The sequence below is a fragment of the Crocodylus porosus genome, unplaced genomic scaffold (assembly GCF_001723895.1).
Source record: "Crocodylus porosus isolate Cpor-Errol unplaced genomic scaffold, CroPor_comp1, whole genome shotgun sequence".
NCBI lineage: Eukaryota > Metazoa > Chordata > Crocodylia > Crocodylidae > Crocodylus > Crocodylus porosus.
In genome coordinates, this window is record NW_017728950.1 from 1,746,370 (window position 1) to 1,766,489 (window position 20,120).

The following is a 20,120-nucleotide window of genomic DNA, read 5'->3' on the forward strand; positions in this document are numbered from 1 at the left end:
GCATAGCAGCTTTTGCAGTATACAGAGCCTGAGGAACAGTCTAAAGATGAAATAGTAAATAGGGTAGAGAGTATAAAAAATGATTGTACCCGTCTGGCAGCGAGATTTGTAGAAGGACGGGCTATCAGGTGTTGAAGTACTGCGGTACCAGAAATAGACTAAAATTTAACTGTATTAATGAACAAAAACTTTAGGAGTTCATTTCTGATGAAAGACCAATACTTGAGAGACCCTGACAGATGTTAAAATGATGGTGCAATTGGGATTGGAGGGACATGCAAGGCATATTTGGGGTAGGGCACAAAATTCCTCCATCCCAATCACACCACTGCTGAACTGGTTCCAGCCAAATCCTGCAGATCAAGTAGGGGGTGGCTTTGTCCTGGACCCACGGGTGCCCTCAGCTCTCTGCGTCTGCAAGCAGGGAATGCCACGCAGGTGCTCCAGGGCCTAAGAGGCTCAATCCTGTCTGGGAATTTCTTGGTTGAGCAGGATTGGGTCACTCAAACCCCCTGAACACCTGTCCCTTGGTGGCTGAAGAGTGTGGGCAGCTCCAGGTTGCCTGCACTCCTCCCACAGTCAAATAGATGACCACCTCAACAAAGAAACACTGTCTTACACTACTTTTTGTCATAGCCACTGATGTGGTGCAACAAAGGATATAGATGTTTATTTGCTATTTTCCCTCTATTTGTGCACCATTTGTTTCTGCACTCTGAGACACAGGTTCAAACTTCCTGTGGGTGACAAAGGTCTAGAACCCAAGTCTCCCAGTTCTGCATGAGTGTCCTAACCCTTCAGCTTCTAGAATCTGTACATGGGAGGGTCCTTCTCCACCTCTCTAACACTCCCCCTTCATTTTTTATGGTACTTCCACATGTATGTAACTATATACACTATACGGCTAAGAACAGACATTCAAAAAGCCTGAGCCTGAATTGATTCAACCATTGCAGGTTAGTCTAACCTGGCTAGGCTGAACCGGTTTCCAACCATACAGACAAGCTGTCTGGACTGAGGAAATTCAGGCACATGCCTGCGGTAGCTCAGGCTGGAAGCCAGGGGGCACTAGAGCAGCCCTCCCGGCCCTTCTACAGAGCTGAACTGAGGGGGGTGTGGACAGGCCCCAGCAGGGCTCTGATTAGGGTGGGGTGTGAGCCCCCTCCCTGCCTTCAGTCCCAGGTTTTTCCCCACTCGCTGCTCAAAGAGTGGGGGTGTTGCCAGCCTGCAGCCCTAGGCTAGCACTCTGAGGCAAGGGTGGGAAGCAGGGGTGCAGTACATGCATTTGTTGATGATACAGAGCTTTTCACTCTCCCTCCCTGCTTCTGTATACTGTCTGCAGCAAACTGACAGGCAAGCAAGCTGGGGGGAGGGAGTGGGGAGCTGATAACAGTGTTTATCACTCTTATCTCATTGTTTATTGCCCCATTAAGAAAACAACAGAGAGACATTGCCAGCCCTCTGTTGATTCAGCACAGACCCAGCATGTGGTCTGCTGGCTAATACACAGACAAAGGCAGAGGGGAGGGGGAAATTTTTGCTTAACAGAGAGTGATGAGGGGGAGGGAGGGGAGCAAACAGCTCTTCTCAAAGTTTCCAAGGAAGGACATTAAGCTACCTGTTGATTAGCTCCAAAAAGCCAGTCTGCCTTTGTCTCTCCCACAGCACCTGTAGCCAGCATGTGGTCTGCTGGCTAATCCAGAAGTGTCTGCTAAAGCAGAGAGGTGGGGGGAATAATCCCTTCTTAGCATGGAGAAACTAGGCAGATGCAGAGGGGAGGGGCCAGCCCCGATGTGGAACAGAGAGCCCTGCCCAGCCCAGACAGCATGTTGGGTGCTGCGGGTGTCTGGTTTATCTTAAACCAGCAAGGGGTCTGGGGCAGACATTGCATAAACTGGTTTAAGCCAAATCGGTTAACTCTGATACTATATTCAACCAGGTTTATCTCAAACTGGTTTCAGCCATTTTCAAACTGGTTTATGTTCACTGAACATCTGTTCTGTTACAGGCTTAAACCAGTTTCTGATCACTTAAGCTGGTTTATGTGTAATGTCTGTCCCTAGTCTGCATGTATAGTATATCTGCAGAGAACTGTGCTTATGTATCCAAACTGTGCTTATGTATCCAAAGCACAAGACAGGGGCCAGAGACGGCCAGTTAGCTAGAAAACTGTCAGTCAGACATGCAAAGGGAAATTGAATTCTACCCTGAGTGGCTAAAGTGTCAGAAGTTGACTAATAGAATTTTCACCTTAAGGTTTTGCTTCAAAGTCAGTTGATTGTAGCATTGACCCACCCCCACCCCCACCCCCAGAAAAGCAGTCTTTAACGTTATCTGCACCCTACATGAAATGGATAATCTCCCAGCGGTCCTGAGAGGGGGGATGCATTCACAATGCAATTCACAGTGTTCTGATTTAACTTTAGTTTTAAAAGGATATCTAAACAAGAAGTTTTAGGTCTTGACAGTCAGTGGGTGCATCTACATACGCACCCAACTGCGCAGTTGTTACTGCGCAATCATTTAGTACTTACTAAAGCAGTTTCCTGCTGCACCGTCCTGGTGGCACGTGGGTTGTTTCCGACCCTACTGTGCAGTAGCAGTGCTCTGTTGTGCAGTAGTGTAGGCATCACAGTTTGTGCCTGCCAATGGTACATCACTGTTGCAATGAGCTGCAGCAACATAGTCTCATGTAGACGCACCCAGTGTGTATTGAAACTTTACCATATACTTAAAATAAGTATTTTGTAGTTGTTTTTGTTTGGCTGTGTGGATGTTCTCTTTTGATTAAAATCTTTTATCCAAATTTTCCATTGGATCAGGTAGCAGTTTAGGATGAATTACTCAGTTTAACATGTTTTCCTTTCTGTAATTCTGAAATGAGTAAAAAACACACATTTGGTGAGATGAGGTCCTAGCTTAGGTCCCTCCTCACTTTTAGGCTTCTTAAATGGATTGCCAGTCATTGAGTGTCATCTTTAGTTTTCTGGACTAGAGTTGGACATAGGCTTTTATCTTGTGCTCATCACCATTGTGAATCAGGAAATTTTACTGAATTATAATCATCTATTATTAGCTCTCTTTCCTATGGGATTGGGATTTCTTTAAAATAATGATGATAGTCTTTTAATACACACCACAAGCAGGTCCAGGGGGGTGATCCTTCCCTTCTCTGCAGCACTGGTCAAGCCACAGTTGGAGTACTGTGTCCAGTTCTGGGTGCCACACTTCAGGAGGGATGTGGCTAGCATTGAGAGGGTCCAGAGGAGGGCCATTCACATGGTCAAGGGGCAGTGGGGCAGGCCCTACGAGGAGAGGCTAAAGGGCCTGAACCTCTTCAGCTTCCACAAGAGAAGGCTGAGAGGGGATCTGGTGGCTGTTTACAAACTCACCAGGTGGGGGCGAGAATTGGGGGAGGCTCTGTTCCCCTGGACACTGCCTGGGGTTACTAAAAACAATGGCCACAAATTGTTAAGGAGAAGGTTCAAGGTGGACATCAGGAGACATTACTTTACAGTTAGGGCTGCCAGGCTCTGGAATAGGCTCCCAAGGGAGGTGGTGTTCTCTCCTACCTTGGGGGCCTTTAAGACAAGGTGGAACAGATATTTGGCTGGGGTGATATGACCGCGGCACCCGTTCCTGCCTGGGGTAAGGGGTCGGACCTGATGGTCTGTTTAGGTCCCTTCTGACCCTAAGCACTATGAAACTATGTACTGTAAATCATTATCAGTATCCAACAACACTTCTATCCCATTTTCTTCTCTCAGATTGACTGAAATATTAAAAATGAAAACACTTACTTTAAAAAGAGCTCACTGCAAAATAGACATTGTGGTAGGTTCTGTTTAGTCCAATGACCGACTCCTTATCAGCTGCATCTTTTATTTAAAGAGCCTGAGAACTCCCCAAAGATTCTTAGCATCAAATCTTGATTTCTGTTCTAAAAGATAAAGGCTGTGTAAGCCCAGAAGCCTACACTAGTGGCTGTTTTATACATTGTGGAAGCAATTAAGCCAGTCTGAAGCATGCAGAATAGATAACTCCAAAGATCAGGCCTACAGAAAATGTATAGCGTGGGTTCTGCTTAATCAGATGGTGTGAAGTATTTTAGGTTGGTCTATATGGTCCTAAGCCAGACTGAGGTTCATGCAAATGTGTTTTTATTACACCGGACATCAGAGCCAGGGTCCTGTCATCGTAAAACACATATCAGTCCATGTTCAGAATCTGTCAGGAGGTTAACCAGAAGGTTATTGTCAGGAAATACTCAAGCTAAACCTAACTATTGTTATAAACAATGAAAACACAAAACATTTAAAGGGCAAACAGCTTCATGATGAAAGGTTAAATGTAGAAGTTGGGTTGTCATGGATACAGCATTCCATTTATTGTATGAGGATAACGCTTTAAAAGTGACTTAGGAATATAGGGCCAGTGAAATGACTAGTTCAGTGGCCAGGCAGTTAAATGGGAGGGAGGAGACTTGGATTCTGGTTTCTACTGTGAGGAGTGTTCATGCATCATCTCATGGGGCTGTTTAATGTAAAATCCAATGGAAGTGAAGTGTGAATGTCCCTTTTGAAAATTCCTGCCTCTACATCATATTTGCCTAAATACGTGATTGTAAATACAAGATGTCCACTAAAGTTGTGATGTGTAAATAACCTAAGTGAACCCATTTTTATTTTATATCCTTAGTGGGGTTTGGTTTTTTGTAAATGAAAGATGGCAAATTAACATTTTTTTTAAAAAATTTATTTATTGATGGCTACAGGAAACAATTTGAGGAAATGGTCTCCTACTTCAATATGGCTTCAGTGGAAGAACTTGCAGAACACATTGCCCAAACAACATCAGAAATACGACAGAAAATGTTGAAAGATTTTTATGCAGCAAAGTACCCAGAGTTAGAGAACATTTTTCCAATTGAGGTTCCAGCGTGTGTTTCCGATAGATGTGAGGAAGATGAGGTGTGTTCAGCCCATTCCAGAAAGAGAAAGTCCACTATTAAATTTGGGAAATCATGGTCTAGTGCTTCAGCAGCTGAAGATCCTCCCCATGGTACTACAGAAATATGTAGCCAAAAAAGAAGTAAAGGAGAAGCAGAGCAAGTTCACAATAACTCCTGCATACAAGATGATGTGTGTCTTAATGCCGAATATAAACAATTGCCCACTGTCATTACCCAAGATAGCATCAGTGGCAGAAACAGTCGGGCATTCAAAGATTTTATGGCATCTGGCTCATTAAGCAGTAAATCAGAAATAATTGAGGTGCTGTCTGCAAATGCCACTTGCAGACAGCAAGACTCAGAGGGGACAGTGTCTCCGAGAAAAAGATCCCTGTCTCAGTCAGAAAACGGTGAGAAACTCTTTTGCAAGAAAAACTCTTTTGTAGACTTACTGGGAGACACCTCTATTCTCAGTGACCTCTTCAAAAGTGATGGAAATAGGCCTACACAGCTGCCAAGAAGATTCTCTTCAGAGCCTGCATCGAAAGCAAAAGAACGACCAAAAGACTTCTGGGATATGCTGAATGAGGAGAATGAAGAGAGCATCGGGAAGCTGACAGATGTGGCAGTCATCGAGGAGCTGTGTGAGAGAGCGCCTCTTGTTGCTTTGACAAAAAAGGAAGAAGCATGTGAAAGTTCTCTTTGGAAAAAGAATGAGAATTTTCTGTGGAAAAAATCTAATGCAACTGAATCTGTTCCTGGCACATCTCTAGATGCATAGATATGTACATTAATCTTGCATCTCGGGCACCAAGCTAATCAGTCGCAAAGTGATTAAGAATATTCACTGGTATTAGTAGCGTAAATTATCAGACAATTTTGAGATGTATTATGCTCCAGTCTTATTGCCCTTGGGACATAGCGTAAGATAGTCCAAGATGCCCACTAGCCACCCACCTGGGCAGCCCTATGGGGTGCCACCCCAGCAGAGGGAAGGAACAGGGTCCCCTGCAGCTCAGCACCCACCGGCAGCTTGCCCCCCTGGCCACAGGAGAGGTGGGCAGCGTCCATGGGGGTGGAAAAAAAGGATCAGGCACCTCACTGCCTTTATTTATTTATTTTCCTGGTGGAACCTGTCCGCATGAGCTGCTGCTGGGCCGAGCAGCCCCTGAGCTGTGCGGGGCCTGGTCCTTCCCTTCATGGCAGTGGCGCTCCCCGGGGCCGCCCAAGTGGGGTGCTAGCTGCACAGGTGCTGCCCCAGTCACAGGCAGCACCCACTGGATCCAACTCTTCCCTGAGCCTGCACACTGGAAGCCCACCAGGCACTGCTCCCTTTGCAGGCTAAGGGAAGAGTTTGATCTGGTGGGTGCTGCCTGCGAGCTGGGGCAGCACCCACACAGCTAGCACCCTGCCTGGATGGCCCCAGAGGGTGTCGCCGCTGTGGAAGGAAGGACCAGGACCCTTTGCAGCTCAGGTGCCACTCATCCAGCGGCAGATTGTGCAGGCAGGCTCTGCTGGGAAAAAAAGTAACAAAAAAAGCAACAAAGGGCCTAATCCTTTCCTTTTTTCTGCAGAGCCTGCCTTCCTGCCTCTTCCGTGGCTGGGAGGTGAGCTGCCGGTGGGCCCTGAGCTGTAGGGGCCCCAGCCCTTCTCTCCACATTGGTGGTGCCCCCTGGGGCCACCCAGGCAGGTGGCTAGCAGGTGCGTGCTGCCCAAGCTGGGGTAGCACCCACCCAGGCAGCCCCAGGGGGTGCTCTTACTACAGAGGGACCAGGGTCCCCTGTAGCTCAGGGACTGGTTGGCCCGCCAGCACCTTGTTCCTCTGCTGCAGGAGACATGGGTGGGCTCCAAGGGGAAAACAATTTAAAAGTATTGGGCCCCTCTCTAACAGTGGTGGAAGCCCCTAAATTGTAACGGTGGGTTTTTAATTGTTGGAATTAAAAACCCACCATTTCAATCCATAGGAATAAACCCCCATCACGTGTACAAGCGCCCTAGTATTTTCCGTTTACATGGGTAACTTTCATGTTACTACAGTAATTTTTCCTTCTTTCTGATCTTTGTCATGGCTGTCTGGGTTAATTCTGTTTGTCTCAAGAAGCTATATTTTGGTATTCAGAGGTTTTGTTCTTCACCTTTAGGAGTCCAGTAACAGAACACAATGTCATGGTATGCTGTTTGTGCCAGGTATGGTACAAACAAGCAAACCCAGTTTGTGGTAGTGGAAAGTCAGTTGGGTGAAAGGATACGGTGGCAAAAGTTGCATACAATCCCAGATGGGCTGTAGGCAGTCTGTAATGTCCATAAAATGGCTTGGAGTAGGATAGTTTTGAGGGACAGACTGATTCAGATACACCCCACCTGCAACCTCCACCAGTGGCATCTTTGTGGAATCCCAGATAAACTCTTTTATGAGGAAGCTAATGTGGTATTGCCACCTGCCAAGAATATAGGTGAGTATGGGCACACAGTTTTGCTCTGACACCATGAGCCCACTTTGATTGCTACTTGAGCAGGTACACCCTCTGCCTTTCTGATGCATCCTGTAATCAGAGTATTAAGCATGGGTCCATCAAAGAGGAACTGATGGGGGAAAAGAGGCTGTGCATATGTAGTCATAACAGAGGCCTGTATTGACAACTTCATCCACTTCCTTTGCCTTAGGTGACATACATTACATGCAAAGTAGCTTTGAATCCCTAGCACACAAATTAGCTTTTATAAATGATCTATACTCAACTGATTCAGAATAGATGACTGCTGGCAGTTATGATCAAATGTCAATCTGATGCATCACAATCCAACAACAAATGTTTATGAACACCTTTGGTGTAGAAGAGGTGTGGTGGTTCCCTAAAGTACTCTTGATTTTCAATTTTGAACTGTATTTTATGTACAGGTTCTAGGATCTCTGAAGGACTTTTAAACTCCTAAAGCAGGAGTTAAGGGGAATCAGTCTAAGTACAGTCACCTGAACTCACTACATGCCTCCCTGTTTCATTTGCCTAGAGTACTGTGTCTTTGTGTATAGAAAACAGATCACAATTAGGATCCAGGTTGTAAGTATTCCTCTGCTTAAATGCCTTGAGGCATCCAGTTCAGTAGATGTTTTTGGATAATGACACGCGAGTGTAACCAGGAAGTCAAAGGAAGTGATACTTTTCCTCTGTTCAGTGCTGGCGAGGACTCACCTGGAGTACTACATTCAGTTTGGCACTGCACTACAAGAAAAACATAGACTACTGATCCTCAACCAGGGTGCCACAGCACCCTGTGGTGCCTTGTGATTTTTTCAGGGGTGCTTTAGGGTGCCACACAATGTTAGCAAGGTTAGATTTACAAATATGATTCACAAGATAAACCTGAAGATTTCAAACAGAAATCCATAGGTGTGGTCTTTCCGAGTTTTTTGCAACAGAAAACCTGCTCTATTAGTTTTCACCCTTTTGACTGCAGAAAAATGAGAGCTAGCTTTTTCAGAGGTGTCCCTTGAGTCTATCCAGGGGTGCCTTGGGTTACAAAAGATTCAGAACCACTGACACAGAGAAATAGGAAGAAGCCCATTAGAGAGCAACAAACATTAATATTAGAGATGTAGAAAACATGCTTTACACAAAAATGTTGGAAGAACTGAAATTATTTAGTTAGGGGAAGAGGCGCTTGAGAGGCAATTTGGTAAGTGTTCAAATGCTTAAAGGATGGGACTGACTTCTTTGTGGCCATAGGAGACAGGACAGGAAGTAATGGTCTTAAATTGCAGGAAAAGAACTCCGTGAGGATGGTTACTGTCTGGAACAAGTTTCCTACAGTTGTTGTTGGAGTCTGTCCTTGGAAGGTGTATGGTGGCCCCTGAGAGAAATTTCTGAGGTTAACAGTGGTCTGTTGGTCCAAATGTTGGTACCACTGCTATACATGTATAACAGGTGAGCTCCTCCAGCTCTATTTAACAAAACAAAAAACTGTGATTTTTTTTTTTCCCCCTCAATTCTTCCAAAAATAATAGTTGTGGATACGTGTCCTTGGAGGAGAATTCTAGACTCTGCATTTTGAATGAATGGAGGAGCCCTGATTCATGTACCTAAACTCTGAGTAAGGCAGAAGTTCATACATATCCCTGTATTTAGCTTTGTTTGCAGGCAGCTCCACACTCAAGTGTCCTAGTTTTTTGGAGGTGTCATTCTGAGCCATCCATCTCTGCACGTGCATTGTATACATAGCAATGCCTAACACAGGCTTCTGGACTCGACTCTGAAGGCCAGGAACCTCAGTGTTAGGTGTTAGTGTCTAACTTGTAGGTACTTGTAGGTAACTCTTTTATTGGCTCTTGCCCAAAACACATACCAAACACACCAAGTAGATTTAAATTCTTAATAATGAGAGGATAATCCTACACTTTCTGATTTGCTCAGTACTGCTAATATTATTTCTAAATAATTTTACATAAACCAAGATGCTCTCAAGCTATATACTTAAAATAATGAGAAAAATGGGAAAAGATTCTTTTGGGGGTTTTTTCCTCCTACAAAGGTACGTGAACCTTTTTAACAATTATCTGGGATACTGGACCACATTGATTAGGTCCCAAATAGAACACAAAGGGATCTCAGAAATGAGGGCGGGGGCAGTACAGAAATTGGCTAGTTCTAGTGGAGATCTTGAAAGCACATTTCCTTTATGAGGCCATTTGGGTTGTGGATCTTTGTAATACACAGAAGAAGGACTCCATTCTACTTCAGGTGACGTGCATTCCCCTTACAAGGTAAATTGCTTTGGAGGAAAATATGGGGCAGTGTGAGGCTCCAAGAATGGACTGGCACAAATCTCCACGGTCTGGTAAACTGCAATTGTGACGCCTCTAAGGCAGGTGCATGGGGGTTTAGGGGGAGTGGGTTATTTGTGTGGAAAATGGTGCTTGCCCATTGTATAAAGCCCTTTAGATTAGCTAAGGAAGAGTGCTGTGTTTAGAAACTATGTATTATTTGCCTCCCCACCTTCTGCATATCGCATAGGGATGTCTGTATTCAGTCTCTTCATGACTCAAGAGTGCTTCAACCAAGGAAAGTAGAATGTATAGGATCTGAATATAAATCTGTGACATTAGTCCTACCTTGAATTCTGCCTAGGATTGTAGCACAAAGTTCCCAAAATTAAGATATCTGAGATTGAGTATTCAACCATAATTCTGTTCTTTGTACATATGCCCTAAACTATGGTCTTTGGATTGCTAATTACCAAATACAATTATATATAATACAATACAGACTAAAAGTTCTTATTCAGTTGTACAGAAAATATATATTGTAGATGTGCCCTGCCACATTACTGTAATAGATACTCTGCACCTATTCTAATAGCAAGTAAACTGGTGAATAATAATTGTTAGCTCTTATTAGTATGCACGCATACATCCCCATGTGTATGTAGGCAAACCTTCCTGTGTGTAATAAACATTGGATCTGATCTCTGATCTGTACCCTACCAGTCTTTCAGAAAAGAAACAAAAAGATGCCTATTTATTTTTAAAAAATACTGTTTAGGAACATATTCCAGAACTACAACTGATCACCTTATTCCCTGGCAGCATTGCCTCTATTTAACACTCATGTAAAAAAAAAAAAAAAAGCTGCTGTCAAGAAAAATGCTTATAAAACAAGTAATATAATGCCTTATTGGCTGAATAATATATCACCTTGCCTAGTATTATGGGATCATTTGATGGAAGACCTTATCATAATGTGTAACCAAGAAGCCAGGGTTTAATGTTGCCAAGGGAACCTCAACCATAATCTCTGACTTCTGTAGGTTCTGAAACCTCAAATGCAATGCCATTTAAATAGTGGGTTTTGCATTGAATATGCTGTATAACTTGTTTTATGTGAAGGGTAAATGTTATGAAATTTTAAAACCTTGGACACTGAAGCTGCACAGCAGCAGTCTGTGAACTGTGGTGGTTTTTGTGGTCTGGATGACTGCCCGTTGGAAAATAAGTTTAAATTTGATCTGGAGCAGATTCTCCTTTAGGTCATGGGAAGCTGTTATAGGCTTTGCTCTGTCTCTGTGTTAGCCATTATGCACTTATTGTAACTGGATGCCATTGAAAACTATAATGGGAAATCTGACTTAAGTACCTGAAGCAAGACAACTTGGTATTTAACGCATGTGATGAAGTAGTAACATGCTTGGGCTTTGTAAGAAATTGGCATGAGTATGATAAATATGAGTCTGGTAGATGTCTGTCTCCCTCTGAATCTACATGCTGCTACCATTTTTATTCTATCCCTTGGTGTTTGATACAATCTTACAGCTTTGAGCCACTTCAACTTATGACAGCCAATGAAGACAGTTAAAGAAGTTTGTTTCCCGTGCACATAAAGACAAAACTAGCCTCAATAGAAAAACTGAAAGATAGTTTAATCACCTGATTTTGAATTATGCTTCAGCTGAAGAAAATACTTTCATCCCTGAGATGGATCCAGTGCTTCCATCTTCTGTGTCTCCTACTTCCTGTTAATATGGAAAGACAATGAATAATGCACGGATGGGCCTGCTTATTAATAAAAAATTGTTACATTTTCTTGCATGCCAAGCAGGTATGGTATAGCTAACTATGGTATGGATCTGGATCATAGAAGTGCTTGATACTAATTATATTGTTGCCTACAGTCCAGTCTTTAATCTCCTCTTTCTGAAGCAGTTCTGTGAGAGAACAGTAGCTGATCAGATCAAATAGCATCTGACACTCTCCAGTACTCAGAAACTAATCAGTTTGACCTCAGACCTGGCTATGGTATGGAGATGGTGTTAGTATTTTTGGTGAGGGGCGGGGGGTTCTGGATGCTTCAGAGGAATAGAAAAAGTCACATGTAAATGTGACATAAATAATGATAGGAGTGAATGGACTTGGTTAGATGTGGCCCGTCATTCCTTTTACCTTAAGATTCATTGACTGTATTTCAGCAGGACTTGGCATGGGCATAAGAATGGAACTTTTGCAACCATTTGCAGGATGGGGGCCCAAATAGAAAGATTTCATTGACTACCTGATGTCACAGGGGGATGAATATTCAAACCCACTTGTTTCTGAAGAGGTGAATAGGCTTAGATAAATCAAAACTCCCCATACACGTATACATTTTATTTACTTGTACACCAAATTCTGTTGATTTACATGTGGAAACACATTAGTTTTCTTAGCCTTGAACCACAAGAAAATGTCTTGAAGTAGGATTTATTCCTGCATGTATTTTCCTGTTGGAATCCGACAGATTATACCTGGAGGTATTATGTAAAGCCATAACTATGGAGTTTAGGTGCACTGGGGATATGCCTATAAAATGGTGTTTTGTCATGAATAAGACATGCATAATAAAAATTGCAACCTAAGGCTGAAAATGAGTGTGCCATACAAAAAAATTCCTACTACTATATATATCCTTCAAAAGCTACAAATAAGAGTCCTGAGCCTTCTTGGAAATCTGATCATAATTTGTTTCGGTTTAGAAATAAAGGAAGCTTCAGGGGATTTAGCGTTTGCAGGGTTACAGCAAAGAGGAATGTGGGTGGCTTCTGCTGGCAGGTTTCTACATGGTTGCTGCAAAGCGTGGGTCACGTGCAAACTGTTAACAGCCTAGTAGAATAAGGAACTGACTTCATGAGGAGGGGGCTGCCAGTTTTCACTGGATGACTAGATTTTAGAGCTGCTTATTTAAATCTGGAAGATTGTAGGATTCTGATTTTTCTTCTCTTGACCCTTCAGCACATACCTGTAATCCCCTTTGAATTCAGTGGGAATTACTTGGTTGGGTAAAACAGGGCTCCTGTGAACTCCTAAGAAATCTGACCCTGTCTACACAACAAATGCAACTGAAGCAGGAAACCTATTGATAGTATGGTCCCTCTCCTTGATTAAAATGTAGCGTGTGTGTCCTAAGTTTTGGGCAGACTTCATCTTCACCATGTTTTGCAAACTGAATCATGTACCCAGGCTTGGGAACCGCCTTGCTGCAAAACAAACTTCATACAGGATTGTGAAAGTGAACAATTGCAGGCAGTGATTATGTTTTTGTGAAACTATTGGCGTGCATACCAACATTTTATGAACTTTGAGAGACAGAAGTTGATGGGATTTATTCAGGGATAACTTCAGGCACTGAATGGCAGACACATGCCAGCATTATGTAAAGTGGCAATAGTACTTGGGGGGGAATAAATAAATCCAGAAAATGAAGAACACATGTAGTTACTCCCTGTGGAAAGTTTTTGGTTTGATTGACTTGCCTAGAGGGTAATAAGCCATGCCAGAAGCAAAGAGCCTTCACCATGGTCTTTAGATGTCTCTTCTGTTCCTCTAGTACCCTCCTTCATACCACCCATTCCAGTGACTACAATATGTGAAGCAGGCTTCCTTATAGACAACTGCTGCCCTCCCTACACTTCCTTGATTCATTTTCCTGTTCACAGAAAGAGGCAATGGTACTGTAGGAAAAATGTATTGGATGTTCGTGTAAAATAAAGGCTATTTCATAATTCATCTGCACAAGGAGACTCCATGAAGGTTGCATATGTGCAACCTTAATCCTGGTACTTTCTACATTTTGAGAGCTTGATGTTGTAACCTTACTACTCAGGGTTTTCAGGGGGTAGTGTGTATCCAGTTGTGGTTTCCAAGGCTTTCAAATAGAGCAAACTGGGGGGGAAAACAAATTCCGCCAGGTGGAATTGGGTAACACGCTGCTCATGACCTAGATTAGAATAATTTAAACCATGACACAGACCACTTAAGTAATAGACAGTGGTAGCAGATTATCTCCTATGTGAACCAGCAGTATATTTCACAGTTATGTCGTAAAGAGGAAGGAACAGTGGGAAATGGGAATCCTGGATTTCATTCAATGTACTGGAAGCTAGCTAGTCCAAGACATTTCTACCCAGCTTCACTGAGCCTGTTCAACCCTGTTTACAATGTATTTTACCTTCCTTTTGTTTTGTTTTTTTAAATCCCTAATCCAGTCTCTGTTTCCTTGCCTAATTTAGTTGTCCTAGTCTCCTTCTGGGATCCGTAGCAGAATTCCAGTCTCCTTTGACAGGCTTCTCATCCCTGTCTCCTCTCCAAGACCCCTTGTTTGGGCACTTTCCTGCCTTAGGCCCCTGAGAGTTTTTTCCTGGCTATGGCTTTCTAGCCCCAATCTCCTCTCATTTCTCCCACCTCTAACCTATGTTCACTATCTCAGTTTTCCTATACACTATTTGCTCATCTTAAATCCACATTCTCTCCAAAGTTTCCTCATTTCCTTCCTCCTCTCCACTAACTGCCAGTCTCCCCTCTTCCAGCTAGGCTTCCTTCTGCCATCCCCCGCCTCCCATCCCACTTCTTGTCTACTTTTGTGTGTCTGGATTCATTTAGCCATTTCCTACTACTGCAATGCTTGCACACTAGCTGGGATAGCACTGAAGGCACAGGAGAGTCTCCTTGCTCACTGTTTGTGTGTTTTCCACAAGAGCCCCCTGAAGCAACAATTTCAGGAAAAGCCTAATTCAGCCCCTGGGCTGCTGCATGCTTAGCAAAGTCAGACTCCTTGGAGAATTTACCCGCCAGATACTAACAAGTCTCTGCTGAGCATGTGCAAACTGAGATTTTCAAAAGCTTGTAATTTGGCCAAAATTAACCATTTTCTTTCACAGGAACATTAAGACACAGTTTAAGTTTCTGCTCCAGCCCATGGGGGAGGTGCAGGAGCTTGTCAACAAAACAGCTGTCAATCTTACTGACCTGTTCAAAATCAACATTTTTTTTCCTCTGTACTTAAAAACAGATGACAATTTTTTATTTTTTTTTATTAATAGAAAATGCTGGGAGAAAAAGCAGTTTTCGGGAGACCAGAACTATTCATGACTACAGATTGAATCTGGCTGGGAAAAAAACTGAGAGGCAAAAGGAATTTAAAAAATATGGTGATGGCATGTTTCTATTTTTTTGTTTTGAAATTGACAAATGTAAAAAAAAAAAGGGGGGGATTACATAACATGAAACGGAAATTGAAATGTTTCATTTTGGTTCCCACAAAATGTTTCCAAGCAATGAAAAAACAAAGAAAGGAATTTTTGGTTCAGTTAAGCAAACCGAACATCTCTTATTGGCATTATCCTAATCAGGACTGCTACCAGCTGTGCAGATCACAAAACCAAAAATATTTGAAAACGGCATCAGATGATACAAACAAATCACTTAACTGAGTCCTTTTGGACTGGAACCTTATTTCAGGAGGCTTCTTTGTTCAAGCTATGTATTTGGAAAGAATCCTAGTGGTAGCTATCCGAGAAGGCAGGGTAAAAGCAAGAGGTGAAATAAATAATACTTTGTACTTTTGTTCTTTATGGGTCCTGCCCCACTGCTGAAGAACATGAAACCCAGACAAGTAATTTCAAATGTACCCCTGAGCCAAATAATCGTTTAATGACAATAGCCATGCTCTGTCATTTGGATGGGAGCATAAACACCCATTGCATTTGTCTTGTCTGAAAACACACTAATGAACTATTTAGTATTATATTACTAAGAGCTCTTGATAGAATACAGCAATAGAACTGTATCCTAAAACATGCATAAATTGTCCCTGGATGTTTGCAGTCACTTAAATGTTAGTAGCTTGCTTTTAGTATTAACGTATTAAACCCTTGAAGCTGCTCCTAATAAAGACGATAGCAAAGCAGTGATTGACATCACTGGGAGCAAGATCCGACTCTAAATGAATACCAGCTTGATTCAAAATAGGCTTTCGTTTTACTTTAGAAAACTGTTTATACTAAGGGGATTTCCCCCCTCTATAGTTTGATATTCAGTTGTTTCCATCAAGTGGACACTCATGTAAACAAGATCATCTGTATTGCCCTGAAACTCATTCTATGCCAGTAACTTTAAACACAAATACCAGACGTATATTTATATTGTTTGAGGTAAATGCTCACAACTGTATAAATGGCATCAATGGCCTATCTGTAATTAAGGCTGTGGGAGACATTCCAGCAAAGAGTCTCCAGTTGTTGAGGTTTATATCTCAGTGGTGAGGAAAACAAATTCACATCATGCTGTAATTTAGACTATAATTTCTTAACTAGAATTTTTATTTTTAGCTTGTTTTATAGACTCCAGTCCCCTGATCCCACCACCTCTAAAACACAGAAATTTGACTTTGCATCTAGACTCAGATGTGAACTGGGCTTGGCTTGTTTCTGTGGGTTCATATACACACTCACTCACTTATAGTATCGTTAAATCAGCAGGAGCTCCCTGTGCCACAGACATGCTGGATTATATTACTGTTCTGCTAATGGGACAGTCCCACACTTTTCTATCAATAAGTTATCTTCAATGAAATATGAAGTTTAAAAAACTAAGTTTTTCTCTTCTAGTTTACAAATTACTTTGTCTAACAGAGTTTCCCACAGAAGCCAAGTCCAAGTTTCAGTGCTTTAGAAATTGAACTACTATCTAAATTGTCCTCAATATCATTGGATAATTCTATAGATAGGTAAAATGGGGAAAAAGTCGTAAAGAAATCTCGAAATTATGATGGCAAAGCAAATGACTTAAGCTTCTTCCTTGTGGTTATAATAAGGTTACTTGAACCTCTAGTGGGGTAGTGTTACCCTTGAAGTGAGAGTTAATTGAGAATTGTTGTATTCACTAGTGTGCAATGGGCTAAGTAGTTATTCCACAGCAAACTCACTCTAGCAACTCATGAAGCTGGAAAAGCTAGGGAGATGGCATAATTGGCATCCATGATAAGCACTTGAATCTATCCAGCTTTTACTTGCCCGTATTTGTTCGTATACTGCTTCAAGGACAAGGGCAGGATGCATCAAAATGGGAATCTGCTCATAAAGAATGTGGCATTCCCTTTGAATATTTATCCCTGTATTTAAAAGGGGTCTCTCCTTTTTTTTACAAAAAGTCTGGTTGGGAAGTGAAAAGTTGGGAAGAACTGATTCTCTGCACCTCCTAATAGTTCAAATTGGGACAATAGTCCATAGTAATGCAGGAGTATTCAATACATATTTTATTTCTGTGTTTGTGGGGGGGAAAACATGATGCATTAGTGTCATGTGATGACAACATCCTTTCCATTCAAGCAGGAACTCAGAAGATATTAAGCTGTAGCTGTTAAACCTAGGCATTGTGAAACAGCATATTCAGCTAACTTTCTTCCAAAAGAGTTGGAAAGAGTTTTCTGGACAACTTTCTGGATCATTCATTGAGCATTCAAAGCAGGCTTGAAACATGGGAGACATTTCAGAGGGCTGGGAGACAGCCACAGTCATCACTGTTCAAAAAACAGGATGACCTGGGTAACCCATCAGGCTGATATCAACCCTGAGATGTTTAATGGCTAACATGGGACTTGATTAGAGTTAAAAGAGGGTAATATAAGAAATGCTTATCAACAGGGACTTAGGGAAAACAGTGTCAACCTAAGTTATTTTGTTTATTAAAAGGTAATAGCATTGATGTATTGGTAATCCATTTGAATTCTGTGAGGCATTTGCTTGAGATAATTAGATGAAGAAACGAGAAAGGAACAAACTCAACAGTGAGTAGCATAAAAACTGGCTGACGGATCCCATGTAATTATCAATGAGAAAACATCATCAAGCTGCTGCGATCCTAGTGGGATCCCAACCAGAACTGGTTCTTGGTCCTATGCTACTTGTATTACTGAAAACAAAATCATTGCTGGAGACATTTGCCAAGAAAACAGATGACAGGCAATTAGTAATGAGGAACACATCTCATGTGAAGCAGTTGAGACCATTTGGCAAGCTGAATGCAAGCAACCCCTATATCTCAATTTCAGTTCCCCATTAGGCAAGTAAATAGTACATACAGGGCTAAAGTTAGTTGCCTAAGTGATGATAAGGGCTACTTATATGCATTTAAGTGCTACACTGAATGTGCAACTTGACTTGTCTTTCTGAACATGTTCAGGACCATTAGACTTTGGACTAAAAGGTGGGAGGGTCCTCCCCATCTTTCTGAACCTCCCCAGTGCCACTGGTCCTAACTGCTTCTTAAACAGCTAACTTTGGCTGTGTGTTATTTATGTGCCTAAAGGGTGGAAATGAATTTGGGCTTATGCCTTTCATAACACCCAAAGGTATTTGTACCTCTAGGAAGGAAGAACTCAGGCCATACTGTGGGGGAGGAGAGGAGCAGGTGGCCCCCGAAACCCCACGCCCCGTTGCTAAACAGCCTGTGTGATGCCCCTCGGCACAAATTGCCAGGGTGGGAACACTCACCATCCACAGGTGTGTCTGGAAGAAAGGCCCTGAGGCAGTTCTGTCCACTATAAAGGAGACGCCGAAGGCAGCTGGAAAGGAGGAACCGGAAGCAAGCGGCGGCGGTGCAGATGTCGGCAGGATCACCTGGGCACGGACAAAGGTAGCCCGGAGGCACGGGAGGACCTTCTGGGGTAAGGGCAAACCCCAATGAGACCTGGGATCTGGGAAGGAACCGCCCCAGCGCAGACACTGACAGTTCTGGACCAGTGAGCCCGGCTCGGCTCGGCAGAAGCCAGTGAGCCGTATTCCTTCTAATAGGGGGGCACTCACAGCAGGGAAGGTGCTGCCACTGCGATGGAGAGGGCCCAGTGGACCCCGCAAGCCCTGGAGCAAGTTGATTACTTAAACAGAAGCCTGAGGAGGGGTGTTAGCCACACAGTGGACAGGGAAAGACTGGGGAGGCCCACAAAAAGGTCCAGGCGGCTTCCAGGCTCTGGGGAATCCCTGGCTGTTAGCATTGAGTTGTTTTTGCCTACTTTGATTTACGGATCCCGGGCACGATATCTTGGCAAGGAGGCTGAGCGGACTGTTGCTCAACCCCGTGGAGGTACGGGCGAGGGTGTGGGGCAGAGGAGCCCTCGACACCGTGGGACCCCTAGGACCCAGGAGTCTCATCTGTGGACTGGCACGCACCCGATTATCAACACTGAACCAGGAGGTCATCAAAGTCGTGGCAGGCGATCCAGAGGCATCCAGCCTGCAGAGGAGCAGCTCCGGGTAAAGTACCCTGAGGACAGTCCCCAAATCAGGGGGGTGGAGACTGCGGCGAGTAGCAGTGTCATCGGACCTCCCCCCCCCCCCGACACATACCTACAGGCATGGAAATTCTATCCTAGAAAACAATGACTTTGTCACAACTCTCCTGCCTCTTTCAATCAGCTGAATGTGAGATCCCAATACAATGCTGTGGGCAAACAGACTAATGTGATCCTTTGATATATAAAAAAGAATAATATCAAGGTGGAGCAGAATGATTGTATTTCCTCTGCATTTAGCCCTGTTACAACCACATATGGAGTAGTAGAACTAGTTCTGGTGTTCATGATCCAAGGAGGATCATGCTTGGGTGGGATGGGCTCCACCTTTCCCCTAAGGTAAGTGTGTTCTCTTCTAGGTTGGCGGATCTCCTCCGGCAGGCTTTAAACTAGGCTTGTCGGGGGAAGGGGAAGATGAGGGAGGAGGAAGCCTTGGACCGCTAAACCAAGCAGCACTCACAAGTACAGCCCAGTCTAGATCGACGAGCAGAACATACACACAGGTAAGCAACAGGGACCAGGGCAATGCTGTGATTAGGGGGCCAGTGCACACATCCACAGGAGGCCTCAAATGCCTCTACATAAATGCTCGTAGTGTGGGAAACAAGCAGGAGGAACTTACCCTCTTGCTAGCTGACACCAACCCAGACATAGTGGGGCTCACTGAAATGTGGTGGGACCCAACGCATGACTGGGCAGTGAATATCAAGGGCTATAGGCTGTATAGGAGGGACTGGACAGGGAGGAAAGGCAGGGGTGTGGCACTCTACTTCAAGGAGGAATGCACAGAGTCAGAGGAGGGGCACATGGAAGTGCTCTGGGTTAGAATACAAGGCAGTCGAGGGGAAAGAGACTTAATGGTGGGGGTCTATTACAGACCACCCAACCAAGGGGAAGAACTAGACCAGGAATTCTTAAGTCAGCTCATGGAGGTAATTAGCTCAAAGGACGTGGTCATCATGGGTGACTTGAACTTTCCAGACATCTGCTGGGAAGAGCAACCAGCCAGGTCTGACCACTCACATAGGTTCCTAGCCAAAATGCAGGACCTCCATCTAACCCAGGAGGTGCACAGCCCC

At 43.6% G+C, this 20,120-nt stretch overlaps 1 protein-coding gene across 3 annotated transcripts in view; it reads left to right on the forward strand.

Moving 5' to 3' along the window:
• Positions 1–5,915, forward strand: part of ERCC6L2 (ERCC excision repair 6 like 2) — a 95,588-nt gene extending 89,673 nt beyond the window's left edge. For all 3 annotated transcript variants that reach the window (XM_019555044.1, XM_019555046.1, XM_019555045.1), the window contains one exon: positions 4,775–5,915. In XM_019555044.1, the coding sequence (XP_019410589.1) occupies positions 4,775–5,732 (958 nt within the window). In that variant the 3' untranslated portion in view covers positions 5,733–5,915. The remainder of the gene's footprint in view (positions 1–4,774) is intronic.
• The last annotated feature ends 14,205 nt before the right edge of the window (positions 5,916–20,120 follow it).